General features: G+C 41.6%; 1 protein-coding gene across 11 annotated transcripts in view; it reads right to left on the minus strand.

The window, feature by feature from the left end:
• Window positions 1-17,397, minus strand: part of SLC26A5 (solute carrier family 26 member 5) — a 31,035-nt gene extending 13,638 nt beyond the window's left edge. For 2 of the 11 annotated variants that reach the window (XR_014933351.1, XR_014933350.1), the window contains exons 1-5: window positions 17,220-17,387; window positions 5,959-6,172; window positions 4,801-4,940; window positions 1,048-1,158; window positions 308-489 (exon numbers count right to left, since the gene is read on the minus strand). Coding sequence is in view for 5 of the 11 variants with exons in the window: in XM_085513274.1 (XP_085369400.1) it covers window positions 308-489; window positions 1,048-1,158; window positions 4,801-4,940; window positions 5,959-6,172; window positions 11,479-11,482 (651 nt within the window). In the remaining 6 variants the exon portion in view is untranslated. Of the gene's footprint in view, window positions 1-307; window positions 490-1,047; window positions 1,159-4,800; window positions 4,941-5,958; window positions 6,173-11,296; window positions 11,389-11,478; window positions 11,507-16,413; window positions 16,465-17,219 lie in introns of all 11 variants that reach the window. The other 9 variants (XM_085513282.1, XM_085513274.1, XM_015884532.3 and 6 more) reach the window with 9 other exon arrangements.

A 17,397-nucleotide genomic window follows, 5' to 3' on the forward strand; every position in this document is an offset into this window, starting at 1 on the left:
TACAACACAAGACACACATAAATAGGTGCTTGTGTGCATTTATGGACGTATTAGAGAGCATCATATAGAGTTCTTTTCTGACAAAATAGGAAAAAATGAAAGGGGAGGTCCTGCTTTTGCCAGTCAAGCCAAGATGCCCAGACACAGACTTGCTTCCCACATATCTCCCTGCAAGTCACTTCTGCTATGTGGCTGCCATAAAGCAGCCTGCATTCTACACAGCACACTGCTGAAGCTTGACTAAGATCCGCTGTGCCTTCCAGCTGCAAGCCTGTCAGCAGCTCTTAAACAAACTGTGTTCACATACCTGAATAATTCCTGAAAGAAAGGCGAGGGTCACAGCTACTTGCACCCGCTTGTCATCCCTAAGACTGTAGTAATCTGAGGCATCTGTAGCATTAGTTGTGTTATAGCCTACAGAGATTACCTCATCAGGCACTTGTCTCACAGCAACCCCGCCAACCATCATACTAATCACAGCAAAAGTGCCTGAAATAAGGGGGAAACAAAATAATCGATTAATACATAATTAATAAATAATTAATAAGTTAAAATCCTGTTCCTGTAAGGAACAGTTCTAGGCTTCCTCATTACTGCACAGATCCACAGAATTATTTGATAATAGATTATTCTATCTAAATACTATATATTTTTTTAGTTCCAGAAGCTATTTAGATATTGAACACAGACCTCTATGGTAAGTAAACATCATCCATTTTTCCATCTCAGTTTCTATTATGCAAATTAGAGACTCATGGTCAGACCGATGGTTCACAACAGAGACTAAATCATAGTTCAGAAGTTCATAGCACACGTTTCTAGACCAAACCGCTCCCCTCTGGCCCCCAGCTCTTTATTCTTTCCTTAGTAGGATAGATAAATTAACAATAAAAAAAACTTGCTCAAGCCCAACACATTTTTGTATTGCTTATTCACATAAACGTGGGTTCACAGAAAACCACTACACTTTCTATGTATATAACTTAATTATTAGAGCTTTGTTAGGCACAAACACACAAAGAATTTCAGTTATCCATGCAGTTGTACCTATTGATATGTGCTTGGAGGTCCCAAAAAAAGTATACAGAAAGACAGGATAAAATGAAGAATATAGGCCAAATACTGGGGGAACAGCTGCCAGCAAAGCATAAGCTAAACCTAGAAAACAAACACAAATACATATGTTAGGCAGAAAAAAACAATTTAAAGCTAAATGATTCAAGTCTACTAAAGCTGAGCTCATCTAATGTGAGCATTAGAGATTTATCACAGGTAAAGAGAAGTCTTGCAGAGAATATCCTTAAATAAATACATATGATACTGTAAGGCAGTGACCAGACACTTGAGTGATTTAATTCAGGAAACCACAAGTCTGTAACTACAGGCATTGCAGATGTGCATGGATATGTTTGTTTGTGTGCACGTGTCTTTGTGGTTGGAAGTATTTCAAAATAATTAACAAACATATTTTGTGTCTTTTGTTCTCAAAAACTTAGTGAACACTCCACCACCACTAATCCAGAACACATTTGATTTTTCTCCTCCTTTTTAATCAGACATGATTAAAATCAGGCATCTTACATCTGACCAAACACTTTCTTCCTCCTTTCCTCACTTCTTCCCAGAATGAGTGGGATTACATAATACGTCACATATCCTTTAAATGTGTTCCTGAGTGTATAAGAAACAAGGAAGTGTTGTTTACAATCCATTAAGACAAAGAGCTTACAGTCTGTATTCCTTCCAGTATATTCAGTAAATGAAATTGCTTTGTTCTTAAGACATGCAGTCCCATGCAGTCTAAGTGCAGTCCACCCTATTCCCATTTGTTGATGGAGCTCGCAAGCATGAGGATAAAGCTGTGGGAGAACAGCACTGAGGGAAGCCAGGGAGGGACACCTCCCACAGTGCTCTCACTCCATGGTGCTTACACTCACTCCACACAGGTGCTTACCATGGGACTGTATTTAGTAACAAACAGCGTGCATTACATGATACAGAGAGTAACTGTCCTGAGCAGTTCAGCAAGTCCAGTAGTTTTACATGAGTTGCACTAAAGAGAATGCTGTATCCTGGCTTTATTTTTTCTCCAGTTCACCTAGACAAGTGCAGAGTCACAACACACAAAGAAGCCGTGTGTTGCTACCACATTCTGGCGGACTGCTCCAGTCTCAGTCTGAAAAGCTCAAAAGTCCATCACACTTAAAGGAGTCGGTTCTTTGCCCATAAAGGAGAGTTAGTGATACCCTACAACACCTCTCTCTAGTAATTTATTTTTGAATCCAGAGACAAAGCACGAGGTTATCCTAAAAAAACAGGCCAGGAAAGAATCTTCTGTGTCATCCAAGAAGTCTTGTACGATGCAGGGACTTGTTGATGCCAAAATGTCCAAGACCTAACCTATCCAAGAATTCATATTCCTAACAGAACTGAACTGATGATACTGTTATTTTCTTGCACCAGTGAGCTCTTAATTAAGTACTTCTGAAACTCACCTCACATGCACTCTCTATCCCAGGGGATATATCACGCCAAGAGCATCAGCAGAACATCCTGTACCATAACATCCTGGCCTTTAATATCACAATGAACTTACCAGTGAAAGTGATTAAAACTAAAAAACAGTGGTGTCAAAGTGTCAAAGTAGGAAGGTGGGTCTATGAATGCCCTTTTATTCTCTTTCCTTTTCACTTGTACTGGCATTTTTTAAAACACTGTCAGTGCCAAGGGAATAAAGAGATATTGACATGAGAGGAGTTCACTGCTCAAACCTGGCAAGACTCCCAGGCTTCTTTGACCTCATTCTTGCCATAATGACCTCCTTTCCAGAAAAACAGGAGTTCAACTTATGCCTTTTCAGAAAGGGAAAGATCAAGAGCAGTTCAAGGGTATGACTGCAATCACTGAAGGAAAGAATAATGTTTAGTTTAAAGCAAAGTTACAACATTAAGTTTAAAGTTCACTGCTGACCACTTACATTTTAGTGCCCTTATCTAGTCCATCACATAAACTGTGCCTCAGTATACACATGGCGATGTTTGTGCCTAAAGCATGACATATTTCTCTTACAGTTTACCACTGCACTGATCTGTTTAAGATAGAATCATGGAACAGAACCATAAAATGGCCTGGATTGAAAGGACCATAATTATCATCTAATTTCAATCCCCCTGCTATGTGATGTTTATGTTTGTGTAAGGAAGAATTCTTAATTATAAAGAAAAAAAAAAAAAGCATAAATCTGGTAAGCTGTAGAAATAAAAAGGTCAACTGCACTGTTAGGATATTTCATTACCTTAATGGGTAATCCCATAATAATCAAGATTTCTGAGATCTAGACTCATTCTTCAGACCTGCCTCAGCCTAAAGAGGAATGAGTGAGGCAGAAATAGGAAATAAGCCAAAGCTTAATTAAACTTAAGTGAACTTATGTATGCCTCATTACCCTTAACATGAGGATCCCTCTCGACTGGGCTCTGTAAAAAAAACCAAGGACTCTCTTTACTCTGAGAACTACTGGGACAGTAGCTGTTGTCATGAAGCAGCCATTCCCAGAAAAAGTAATGGCACCCCATAATGACACTGCAGTAAAAATGATGCCAGTTTTTAACACTGCAGCACTTCTGAAATTGCTGATAACGTCAGGCTTAACAAAAGGCTTCACTAGCCCAGTCACCAAGAACTGAAAAGAATAACGAATATAGTTTCTCTCTTGTTCTTCTACAGAGTCTGCTCCAGCTTCAAAGCCTGGCTCTACTAGGTGTCAAATTTCCAACTAACTTAATAGAAAGTCCAAAGATTTTCATTCTTGTTATGTGAGTTACTCTTGACTGCTTTTCACCATGCCAACTGGCCCGCTACTATGTCAGCACAGAGATGCCCACTTAGTAGTTGCCAACATGTGGGCCACAAAGATGACTGGGGGCCTGGAGCATCTCCCTCGTGAGGAAAGAGTGAAAGATCTGGGACTGTTCAGCCTGAAGACGAGAAGACTGAGGGTTTCAGATTGATAATATCAACGCTCATAAGTATCTAATATGTGGGAGTCAGGTGTATGGGGCCAGGCTCTTTTCGGTAGTGCCCAACAACAGCAACAAGCACAAATGAAGATAAGTTTCATACAAACATGAAGAAAAGCTTCTTTACTTTGAGGGTGACAGAGCACTGGAATAAGCTACCCACAGAGGTTGTGGGGTCTCCTCGTCTGGAGATACCCCAAACCCATCTGGATGCTTTCCTGTGTGACCTACTCCAGCAAACCTACTTTAGCAAAGGGTTGGACTAGATGATCTCTGGAGGTCCCTTCCACCCCTATGACTCTGTGACTCTGCTACACCGTAAGCTGGTGGCTTCTGTCCTTAAGACAGAAGTCTCTGATTTCTTGCACATTCTTCTATGAATGATTTTAGTTTGAATATCCTGCAACAGCTGCTATCCTATGAAGTATCCTGCCAGAACTACTGATGAAGTATGATTCCTATTATGTCCATTGGATACTGCTACACTCCGTAGGGAATTTCCAACAACTTTCATAATGAGGAAATATGAAGATAATTAGATGCATTAAGCACAGGTTTAAACATGCATTTAAACTAAACAGTTATTCTTTCAGAGTGCACTATACACTTCACAGTGATATGCAGTTTTGAGGGAATCCTCCTTATACGCTGGTCTGCCAAATGCTGTGCTGACCTCCAGACATGCATATGAAAGGCCCATGCTATTTTCATGGGCACCCATTCAGGAAGCAAACACAGAAAAAGAAAAGCAGAGGATGAATAAATCCAGAGAGATACTCACCTTGAGGAAGCTGCATAACTCCAGTGCTTATACCTGAGATAATATCTCCTAATAAGTATTCCTTCACTGGGTAACGGGGAAGCCATTTTAAAATTGGTAAGAAACTGTAAAGATGAGACTTGGCTTTCTTAGAGGAGCAACTGAAAAGACAAAGCAGAAAGAAAAAGTTAGACACTAGCAGCTCACAAAAAATCTTTATTTTCTATGTGGCACAACAGTTCCATTAAACACAGACTCAGACTCCTCATTATAGCGTTTTCTGTACAAAGCTTAAGTACAAACAACCATGAGATCATTTGTCTAATAACAATCCCCGAGGATAATTTGCTTTCAGATAGTGTTTCTCCCTAATAGATCTCAAGATACTTTGTAATGCTTTTTCCTATTCTTACTTACTGCCTGGATGTTTTATACTTTTTATTATATCTTTTGACATCACTACAGTCTTTTTTCCCTAAATTATTTTACTAGTGCTTTTTACTATCAGTTACCAATAGGCTAATTTTAAGGCTACTTGAGAATATAGTCCTCCTTTACCTTTACCATGAAAGGAAAGGCTCTGAAGTTAGTAATACTTTTAGCAGTTATTAAACTTTTGAAACCCTGACTCGTGACAAATTAATAGAGCTAAGAAATACCTCTCTCTATCCTCTGGCACTAAGAAGCTAAAGATGCACAGTTAAAGGCATTTTACATGTAACCACCTGATACTTTAGATTTCAAGGCAGTTAGTTAAAAGCTACAAAGTACCTCTATTAAATCTTCATTTGGCTAATAATTTAACTTCTACACAGCAGTCATTTACTTCAGTTCTTACATGACATGCTCATGTGAAATGCAACTTGACCGTAAGGATTTCCACATAAAAAGAGCAGACATTTTTCTGGGTCCCATGAATATATGCATTCCTATCTTGCATATTTTTCCTTTTCTCTTGAATGAAGGTAATTCAACTAGTTCATCCAACAGTTTGTAATACAGTTACATACTTACATATAAAAACACATACACAACCTCATCACAGCCTTGCTGAATAATCATACCAGAACTATTGCTTCTATCTTGTAGGTTTCTTTGAAAGAACTACCACATATGTGTATGAAAAGAGAATCAGAATGGTTCTAACCAATAAAACAAACATAAGACGCAAAACCCTACCGACAAGAGTGTTCAATTTTCTGCCTCAAACTCTGAGGTGTTCTTTCTCGTTTGTGCAGCTGTCCTTGCAAGATCTCTTGGTTATATATTGGTCTCTCCACATGATACTTTTGGTTTTGCACAAGACACTCTCCACTTTCTTGAGCATCTTCCATAGTTGATCTCACTGAACAGGAGCCAAGGAAGAACAGCTCTACAGTCTCCACAGCAAAACCTGGCAGTAGAGAAAAAAGGTTTGATCAGTGGGTGTCGCTGTTTGAACCTCTCATTTGAAATTTCCTTTCTAAGAATGCACTTAGATGAGCCAGGTAACAGCATTATGATTAAAGTTTAGAAGCACTAATTAGATGGCCAGTAACAGTAAATAAATAAATTACACTCACTATCTTTACTACTGGGAAACCATTATTTTTATGCTTCTCCTATGTAAAGAAAGCTTCTGCATTAATTACTCTGTAAATAATTGCAGAAATGCAAAAATGGAAGGGTATGTTCAGGCTTATCTGCCCTCTTCCTCCTCAGCTTCTAAAGGAAATGTGAATATCGAAGAGAAATTACTTTATTGCTGCTTGCTCACAAACTGTAACGCCCATCTCCAGAACACAACTTCAATTCTAACAATGAGAAAGCCACTTCCTTTTCCAGATAACCAGTGACTCCTGCACCAACCCACCCTACTTCCTCTTCCCTCTTTCAGAGGCTTCTTTTTACAGACAGCAAGTATCTGAAGGACATACAATGCACTGCTATCAAAGAACTGTTGTTCAAAGGCACGGTTTCCTCAGGTGGCAGAAAGAGTGGTGAGGCATTGGAAAAGGCTGCACAGGGAGGTGGTGGAAATGTTCAGGAAATGTGCAGATGTGGTACTTTGGGACACAGTTTAGTGAGCATGGTGAAGATAGGCTGACAGTTGGATTAGATGGTCTTATTGGTCTTTTCCAGCCTTAATGACTTTATGATTCTATGATACTGCTGTTCTCACTCTCACACCCACTAAAATGAGGTGCCACTGCCATAAACAACTGAACATGTTCAGGACATGCTCTGCTCATTACTTAGCCCTGCGGAGGCTACTTCTATAAATGCTACTCTGAATCACAGTTATTCACAACCTGAACTCTGACTCATAATTCAGAGCTCTCCAGGACTCTCCTTCTCTCCAGAGAGAGTCTCCCTGGTCATTTTGTACCCCATGTTTGTGGGAACAAAACAACAGAACCGCTACATCATTAAGCAGGGATGCTGGCTACCACTTCATCTGACAACAGAAAGTGCACATGAATATAGTGAAGTGAAGCCCAGAAAAAACTGAGCTCCAAACTGCCCTTAAAAATAAAAGACAGATTTCAGTTAAATTATTGTAACCCAGAATTTGAGATGACACTGATGCTTTTGATACACTGTGAATTATTAAGGAAGAAATACACATATTTTATACTGCATCTTACCACGATTATTCTAATCTGGGTAGAGATGTTGCTTACAGTTTGATCCCTTTAAATAAAGGGAAAAAGCCCTAATTGTGAACAAGGTCTTTGAGCTTAAGTCCAGCAAAGTGATTAAGCACATTTACCTTTAACCAAGGGAGGTAACCCAGAGGCGCATAGTTTTGACTGTACATCGATACTTTCCTAGAAGAGGGTTACTGAACAGAAATTCAACAAGCTCCACGTGAACACTCAAAGCCAGCCACGACTGGGCCAATGTTCTGATTCAGCAAATACAGTCTGCCCAGCACCAGAATTACTCCCAGAGCATTTAGTCTGACAAAGGTGTGAGAATTTTCCACTCAAGGCTCATGGTTCTCTACCTTCAGGAACACAGCAGCTCTTCAGCTCTCATTATTTTGTAAGAAGATTTTCCATATGCAGTTACAGAACAGTATTTTACTGAAATTGCAACTTTTATTTACACCACAATTAAGATTTACTTCAGCTTTATTGCATGAAATAAGAAATCAAAAGCAGGTTTGCAGGAATGGTGGCCCATCAAACGTGCTATCAAAGCTTGTTAGCTTTTTACTCTTGAAATGCATTTTAAGCTTCTTTCCCATCCTTACATAGTTTCAAGTCACTGAGAAGCCTGAACGTCACTTTATTTTCTCACATTGTTGCTTAGCAAACTGTAACTCTCAGATCTGGGTCCAGAACAGCATTATTCTACCATCTTCACGATACCAGTTGTATTTTATTGCACACTGCAAGCAATTACTTTCTGTATTAAGATATTAGCAGCCAAATATACACTTCTTTTTTTGCACCGAAGTCTACCTGACCACAAATACCACTTCCCATTATGCACCTTGCTCTGTTCCAGACAGTGAGACAGGCATGAACTCTAAAGTACCTGAAATGTTAACTGTCCTACTGTGACACAGCAGAGCACAAGCAATCCAGAAGCCTTTCCAGGGTGCAGTGATTACAGCTTCCTAATAAAGGTGATGGAGGAGCTGACAAGGGAATGAGCCCTGTTGGACCTGATGCTTACCAACAAGGAAGAACTTGTCAGGAACATGAAGCTTAGGAGAAGCCTTGGCTGCAGTGTCCATGAGATAGGGGAGTTCAGGATCATCAAATCATAGAACCATTTGAGTTGGAAGGGACCTTTAAAGGTCATCTGGAAAAACTCCCCTGCAGTGACCAGGGACACCTACAGCTAGATTAGAGCCCTGTTCAGCCTCACCTTGAATGTCTCTGGGGACAGGACATCAAAAATCCCTCTGGGTGATCTGTTCAAGTGCTTCACTAAAAGAATCCTGGGTGGAACAAGACATACAGCTGAATCACAGTCCCAGACCTCAGAAGAACCAAGGGATATGGTCATAGAGAGAAGGATCCTAGAGGGTTGACTGACTGTCAATGATCATCTCCTCCAAGGATTGTCCACCCCAATGAACAGGAATTCAAGCAAGAGTGGTAGAAGTTCTGTGTAAATGACCAAGGAGCTCCTATGTAAGAAAGTATACAAGATGGATGCATCAGATAGCTGTGTTACTAATCAAAAGCACCTTGATGGAATGGAGAAATGGGCAGGCAGGAGCCTCACTGAGTTCAACACAGGGAAGCACAAAGTCCTGCCTGTGGGAGAAATTACTCCATGTACCTGTAAATGCTGGGATTTAATCATCTGGAAAGAAGCTGTGCAGATAAAGACAATATTACAACAGATAATATACACTGTCCACTGAGTAGCTGAGGAGTCAAAGAGAGAAACATTTTGTGATTACTTCTGTGTCCCTCCAAAGTGTCTGTTGACCACCAGCATTGTGATTTGCCAATAGAGATATACAGGACATACAAATTCAGACTCGGTCTTCACTGTCAGCACACTCAAGGAAGAGGAAAAATAGCAAGAGTCATTCTCATGAGGACACAGCATAATGCAGTGATTTCTGACAACTCCCAGACCTTCAGCTAAAGGAAGAGAAAGGCAACCTTCCAGCATTTGTGAGTCTTACTTAATAGTGGAATACTGTTCTTGGACAACCTTTGAACTTCATAGCAAGGATAAAATTAACATGCTGCTAAGAAACACTGCCATTAATCTTATCAGACAGATAAAAGTTAAGCTAAAGTAGCTAGAAGCTGTATGCAAAAGACTTAAGAGTTAGCAGTTCTTTATCTGACTGATAAAGATCCATTCTTATGTCTTTACTGCTACTATCAAATTGAAGGTGTCAGAGAAAAAGAAAGGGAAGCAAATATCACTTTATAACACCATCACTAGTAATCAAGCACTTTCTCCTCACAATCGTAGGTGATAAAGCACAGTTGTAAAGCCACCTATACTGATCTTGCAGATGACAGTAATTTTTGGTCCAGTTTATATAAATGAGAATACAGTCATCACATTTATAAGGGTCTAAATTTGGTTAATGTGGACATTCAAGCACATACAGTGGATACTTGAATATACCTTATATTCAAAATATGATGTATGAAGGAAAAAAAAATTAAAGATGGAGACACAAAGAACAACTATAACTCAAAGGGTTCAACGACAGATCCATTGACCTGCCTGTTTTAAAGGAGCAGAAAGCTTTCCTCCTGGTGGCTAAGCACAGAATGCCTTACAAGTTGGAAAAGCAAGAGTGGAAGTTTCTAATATGGCATTATGCTAGAGAAATGCATGTGTGCTGAACTCCAAGTTGGATCATGAACTGCAAGTTTATCAAGTATTCAAGTACCCTCAAGACTGCAAATAAAGGGGGCGGCCGTTAGCCAAAGGGCTTGTGGAATTCACTGTTCAGAAAATACACTCCACCAAAGGTACACTGAAAAGCAGAGCTATTGCAAGGTCTGTTGCTAACATCCCGAGAGCCAATTTTCAGAACCATGACTTTTCTCATTTCTTTCTTTTCTCTCTGACCTCATTCCTCAGGGCTCTTACTTATCTTACTTACTTGCCCTTTTACTTATCATCTTAAGTAATTATAAAGTGATACCAAGCCGGAATTGAATTATTTTTTGAACAAGCACAAAGCAGACGTAAAATGACTGGGTGAGGTTACATGGAATGAGCTTTCTTAGTTTCCTTGGACTGCACTTATCACCCTTGTTTCTCCTTTGTTACTCCCACTAAGTACACTACTGAACAGACGTTTTAGAACTGCAGCCTTCAGGTAAAGCTTCACAACTTCAGAAATAACTTGTGAACCCAACAGAACTTTTGCCGCATAGGTAGTAAGATAAAAAATGCAGAGGCCTTCATGGGAACCTCTAAACAAAAATCTAATAATCGGGACCAATCCTGGCACAGCTTTCAGACAAAATTCCCACTCTTTTCCACATGAAAGGCTGAGATGCCTGCATAGACAGTGTTGCTTATGTAACAAAAGCTCCTTCAGACACCCACTCCAGTTGCACCACAGAAGCTATCAGCCCATCTGCACAAGCCCAGAGCAGCACAGGGATCAACAATGGGACCAGGGGAGCCTCACCCTACTCTGTGGGCAAGAGCACTGGAGCCTGGCACAGGACAGCTATCGGGAGCTGGGGAATCCTGATCCACCAAGTGTGTATACAAATAACTATCCCAGCAACTAGAGGAGGCCTCAGGAGCATACATGACCAGTGGGGGGACATAGGGATGCACCAGCTACCAGCAGGAGCCTCAGTGTCTAAGTGCAGTTGCTAGAGGGATTCACCTTGGAAATACAAATGCATATGGACATATCTATTAGTTTATACCTATTATCAATGTGGACCTCCATCCTTCCATACTCAGAGAAGGAGAACAAGATGTTGCCTATCTAATCCATGTGGCTGGCCATGCACACAAATATATTGCATATGCTCTGTGCGCCTGCTGGGAATGCATCTCTAGCCTTGGTACTCACAGGACCTGGGAAGGCAGAGCAGCAGCAGCCTCACCTGCCTGAGACTGCTGTGTTCAGTATGATTTTCCTCTAACAAACTGATGTTTTATTCACTGAAAAAGATGTAAGACGTGAAGTGCTGAGATCCTTGTCTCAGAAAGTAGTAACTAGTTAGATAATGAAAAAAGGACTATGAAACTTACCCATAGAGGCATTGTGTACTTCATGATCCTTAAAGAAAAAATAAATAAATATAACTCAGTACTTTTGCATCTAAATATTTATTTCATGGTTTATTTATTAGTATCTAATGTTATCTCTTATCAAATAGCAATCTTATGTTTGTTTTCAACAAGATAACATTTTGGAAGCCTGTGATTGAGCTATTTAATCAGTGTCACATAAGGCAGACAGACACCTGTGGCACTTTGGGCAGCAAACACTGGTCTCTCCTGCCAGATACAGATAAGGGATGGCTTGTTTCCATTGCAGACACTATGTTCATATTTACATGGGTTCTTGAGGACATCGTTCTCATTTCTGTGTTGTGGCTTTAGTGACATTGGGTATGAATCTGCAATACCCAGCTCTTCATAACGTTCCCTTTGAACTCCAAAAGCAGTAGCTACAGACAGTAAAATCAGAGGAGTTAATCATAATGGTATCATGGCCAATGACTGCTTTGTTGATCTTGAGCCAACTGATAAGGATGCACAGCCCTCTGTGTACCTCAGGTTGGGTAACCATTAGCAAGGTTCACTTCTGTGGGGGAAATCCACTGCCAAAAACTGTTTTGGAGCAGGTTTCACTGTGGCCATCCAGGTGCTGATCAGAAGAGAAAACATGGATAGAGATCAAGCATACATACAAAGCTAACCCAGAATCACCTCTACAGTGCGTGTAACATTGGAGCACCAAAGGTTCATGACCTGGAACTCTTCATCCATCTTCTAGCCAAGTGGAACAAGCACGTAATAAACAAGTTCCTGATCATGTAGCAAGGTACAGTTACATGCTGCACTTTCTTTAGTGGAGAAAGCACCTAACAGGTCCTCCAATCATAGACTGCTTCATCAACCCTGCTTCCCAACTGGCTGCATCAAGTTAAAAATAAAAAAGCAGAAGGTTGCCGTTTATAACCACAATAATTTCAGTGATCATATTTACAGTGCAAATGTCTGGAGCCATTGGGGAAGCTAAAGGACAGCAAATCACACTGAGGTTACAGGAATAAATGACTGACTTGGAAGGAGGGAAGAAAACAGAGGGTTTCAAATGTATAAACTGATATTCCAGTTTCACTGCAGACAACAAGGTGAAGTAACCATCTTATTAACTAACAGGGCATTTGAATTTTCCAAGGATCCTGTAGGGAGTCTCCCTCCCTAGGGCTTTCAGAAAGGATTTGCTCCTCTGCAGAACAGGGTACAACAACTCCTGTGCTTGAAGAAATTCCCAAAGAACCGCTGTTTCTGAAAAAGCCAACAGGGAGCTCCAGCACAGGGCAGATATTCTCTTGGGGAGTGGCACTGGTAGCTATTTAATCAAGCTGTAATTCTCTTCCTATAGTTTTGAGAGAGAAGTTCAACTTCTGCATTCACATGAGGGTGTGTGTTCAGAAGAAATGGACATTTCCTTGTCAGCTTGATATTATAACACAGATTTTCAGGGTATGTGGTTTGTGCACAAGGTACCAAACTAAATCCTGTATGAGCAGCAAGAAGGACCTGACTTATGATGCATCCTGCCCCAATTTAGGCAACCGCTAATTGGATGAGATTCTATTATCCAAGCAATAGCGTCTCCCTGACTCCTATGTACTTAAGGGTGTTGCCTCATGCTCTGTTGCCAGTCAGTGGAAATGATTTTTCTCGACTTTTTGACATCAGGGTTATGCACGAAGGTCACAAGTGTGCAGTGGCCAATACTGCTTGTTGCTGAAATACTTAAAATTCACAGTAAGTAAAATAAAAATATACAGAGGTTTTTCAGTGCTTCACACCAGCACCTGCAGACTCACCGTATGTCTTAGCATTTTTCTGTGGCTGATAACATAGCTCATAGAAAAAGAAATGTCTAATGCTTCCTGGGAGCTTAAGCAACAGCTGACACATAGCAAGCATGTCACAGAGCATGTGATGGTTCTATGTCTACTAATCTTAATCCACATAAAAAAAAATCCACAATCACAACAGTGCAGTTAAGATGGGATAACATACAGAAATTGTCTCAGACTGACTCACTATCAGTTTGTGATGATCAGCTTCATACGTTGAGTTTTCTACTGAAGAGAACAAAAAGGATAAAATAACCTGCCAGAATCCTGCACTCGCAGCCGTACTTTGATTTGATGATGCTACTGAAGCACTGATTTTTCAGAAGCATTGGTGAGGTCTTCATTAATTGGCAACATTTATACAGTAGAACTGAAGATACATATACTGCGAGAACAAGATTAAGGAAATAGTGGTGCTCACTATTCAAGCACACAGGAAGGCCAGGAATTCACCTACCAAATCATCATCCATACCAGATCAGTAAAGATGTCAGTCTGCAGGGACAAGAGTCGTCCAACTGACTCCCAGCATAAACGGATTCCTTCAAGAAATAACCCAAACAGGACGCAATAACCAAGGGACAGTAAAAGCAATATGAATGCCTGGGTGAGGATCATCAAAGGGAAAGAAGAAAGGCTCACTGAGTTAATTTCTGGCGTGACTTCCTCTTACAAGAACTTTCCTTCGATACAAGCACACATAGAAAAGTCCCAGGTCACCTGTTAGCTTTAAGGACACAAGTACAGCATGATCAGGAGCACTGTAATACCAAAAGATCATAAGCATCAATTAAACATGAAACTAAAGCAGAACAAAAAAAACCCCATAAAAATAACACAGATCTGAAAATGAGCAAATAAGTACAGTGCAAAATTCCACGCTGAACTGCGAAACAGACCAGAGACAGGAGATAAAGAAACTAACAGAAATAAGAAGGGCTTAGAAAATAATATTGGAGTCAGAACTCTGTACCTATGGCACTGTTGCAGTGAGCAGGACATGTGGGGCTAAACCTCAATGTGTGGAAGCAGCGAGTGGACTTAATTCTAGCTTTTCCTAGAAAAGCGCTATAAGCACATTGTGTCAAACAGGTTTGAAAGCAGCAGCAAAAGTTAAGCATTTAAAGAAGGTATTACAAATGCCTGCATCTATGAAAACAACCTGTGGCATTGTTCCAGCCACGACTTACACGTGTCTCCTCAGACATGCCTGAGCCCAGCAGAGCTCCTGCCAAAACTGGAGCAGACAACATTCCCTAACAGACACCTCAGGACAGCAATCCAAGCTCTATGCTGCACAGCATATGAAGGTTTTAATTCTGTTCCATGAAAACCAGGTGCCCAGAATTCAAATTTTATAATGCCAAGCCTTAATCTGTAATGCTTTAATCTGATCCAGCCCCACTGAACGGGACTCCAGCAATGTTTCAAGCAACAAACACTAAATAACATTAAATAAGAGTGGAAAGTTCTGTCCATGCTTTAGTTCTGAAAGACTATTTGAGAAGCACTTAAATCAGAATAAGGATGGCAGTTATTTCACTAAAATCCATTGGGCTCAAACTAACAGGTTGATTTACCAGTTCAATAGTCAAACTGATCTCTACTGTACACACACAGACACACTGTCATTATAGTTGCGTTATTCCTTGAGGTCCACTGTTCTTGTATTACTCAGCTAAAGGTCTGATGTTACCACAGACTGTCTGGATGCACTCAAGAAGTAGCCAGGAAAGTTACCACAGCATAAACACTTTAGTCACTATGTATTCAAACTGGAGACTCGGGGACAATGGCACTTTAAGCTTTATTAGCTACACATTACATAAATCAGACACAGTTTAGGCCTCAGCATTTCCCCAAACCATTCTAGTTACAGCCTGTCAAGTTTATGCCACTTATAGCTGCTACTGCCTCACAGGGCTACAACCCCAGCTGAGTAACAACTGGCATAACCACAGTGAAAGCTGATCAACCAGCTCAGCTAGGTCAGCTTGTGTAGGGAAATCAGAACAACAACAACAACAAGCCCAGAACATTAAAACCTAGCACTAAGGCTCATGTTCCATAGGGGAAAGTCTTCTGGGACACAGAAAAGCAGTGGGCTCCAGACCTCTCTGTAGTGAGAGACTTAAGGAGATTAGCAAGCAAACCATGTGCTTTTGGAACTTTTCAACACCCTTGGGCACATAATGCTACATCTCTGGAAAGCAGTGTGCTAAAGATATTATTTGAATCACAGCAAGAGGCCAGAAATGCCACACAAATGGAAACACTTGATGGTTGCTTAGTGCCTTAAGTCTTTAAGATCTGATGGCCAGAACCCAACAGAGCCCCTGAGCAAGTGCCCAGCTAAGAGAACCAGGTTCAGTTGTGGTAAAGGCTGGGAAGGCTTCAGTGTTTCCTGCAGAATTCCCAGCATTGCGCTTGGCCATTTTTACCTTTCTAACTGTAAGTATATTAAACAACTTCAAGCAAACTTACCCTGCCCACAGAATTCTGTACAGCATGACTAATAAAAGCATACCAGCTCTGGGCAGATCACTCAGGCAGCAGTAGGATGGTGTAGTGATCAGAGCTGCAGCCTTGAAGTAATAGGTAGATTTTTTTCCTGCTGGACTTAGAGCTTTCCTTTGCTGAAATGTGATTCCATTAATATCCCAACATTGCCCCAGCTCCCTCCACAAATCTAATTTTAAGCTTAATGAAGCTTTTAGCATGATACTGCTGAGCCAAGGCCCTCAGGTCTACACAAGGTGGTTTATGCTATCTCAAATCAACACGCTTTATCAGCTACCAACAGCTGCTCTGCTTGGGTGAAACTCCACTCTCTCCCTACACTCCTTCCATTTCAGAGATGCTTGGCAATGCTCAGCATATCAATCAATAAAACAGTTCAGTTCAGAAACACTGCTAGAAGCAGCACTGGAACAAGTATCCTGAGGACGCGTGGAATTGCCATAATCCAAGTACGACAAAATATAACTATGTCTACTGCTGGAACCCTGAGAGCAGAGCTGATCTCTACCAAGATCATTCAGCATAAGCCACATGTCTGAAGCCGTACCATTGACCACCTTACCTTTATTGTTCCTACAGCAGCTAGTGAAGCAGCGTATTACTTATGAAAGTTCTGTAAGATAAATGAAGATATCTATTCACTCCAAACACATTCTATCACTCAGAACACATTCTATTATACGTTGGGTGGAAGATGCTTTAAAAGCCTCTCTGAAAAGCTGTCTCCATTCATGAAAACACAATGAAAAACAAACAAAACCCCAACGACCTCAGCCTTCCCCAGCCAGACCAACACCGTGTGACTGCAACAGATACAAGAATTATGAAGGTACCTTCTGCTGAGTCACCACTAAGTAACAACAGTACGAGCACATTTTTACATCATTATCAATCCTTATTTTACTATTATCTCATGTCCTGCCGCAGCAGCTGCTGGGCCATTGGCACGGTGGTTGCGGTGCATGCAGCACAGTTCGTCCCGGCTGCGCTTCCCTTCATCCCTTCAGCGGGGTCTGAACGCTCCCACAGCTCTCACACTGGAAGCTGAGAGCCGCTGAGTGAGGCAAAGGCACGGTTCTACCCTATTCCATAACAGGGGATAAAGCACAGACCAATCGAGGTATGGGCTGAAACTAAAGCTACCAAGTGAAGCAGCTATATGTCGCTAAATGTCTCCTCGCACGGCCGCTGACGGGCACCACACGAGGAAATGACGGACCCCCCTCCGCCTCCGCCGCTTCTCCCCTTCACGTCCGCCGCTCGTCCCGCAGCTCCCCACACACCGCCACACACCGCATCCCCTCCGCGACCGCCGAGCGGCGGCGCTGCCCCTCAATTGGGATTCACAGCTCCCCGCGCTCCGCTCACCTCCGTCCGTTACCTCCTCGCAGCCGCCCGGCCCGGCACAGCCGCCGCGCACCCAAGGTGAGCGCCTGGGGCGCGGGGCGGGCGGCGGCGAGCGGCCAACTCCGGCCCCTGCCCCTCCTCCTCCTCCTCCTGCTGCCGGCAGCGGGCGCGGCTGGGACTCGTAGTCCACCCCGCACCG

The sequence above is a fragment of the Coturnix japonica genome, chromosome 1 (assembly GCF_054131305.1).
Source record: "Coturnix japonica strain WE chromosome 1, WE-NBRP24, whole genome shotgun sequence".
Classification (NCBI taxonomy): Eukaryota; Metazoa; Chordata; class Aves; order Galliformes; family Phasianidae; genus Coturnix; species Coturnix japonica.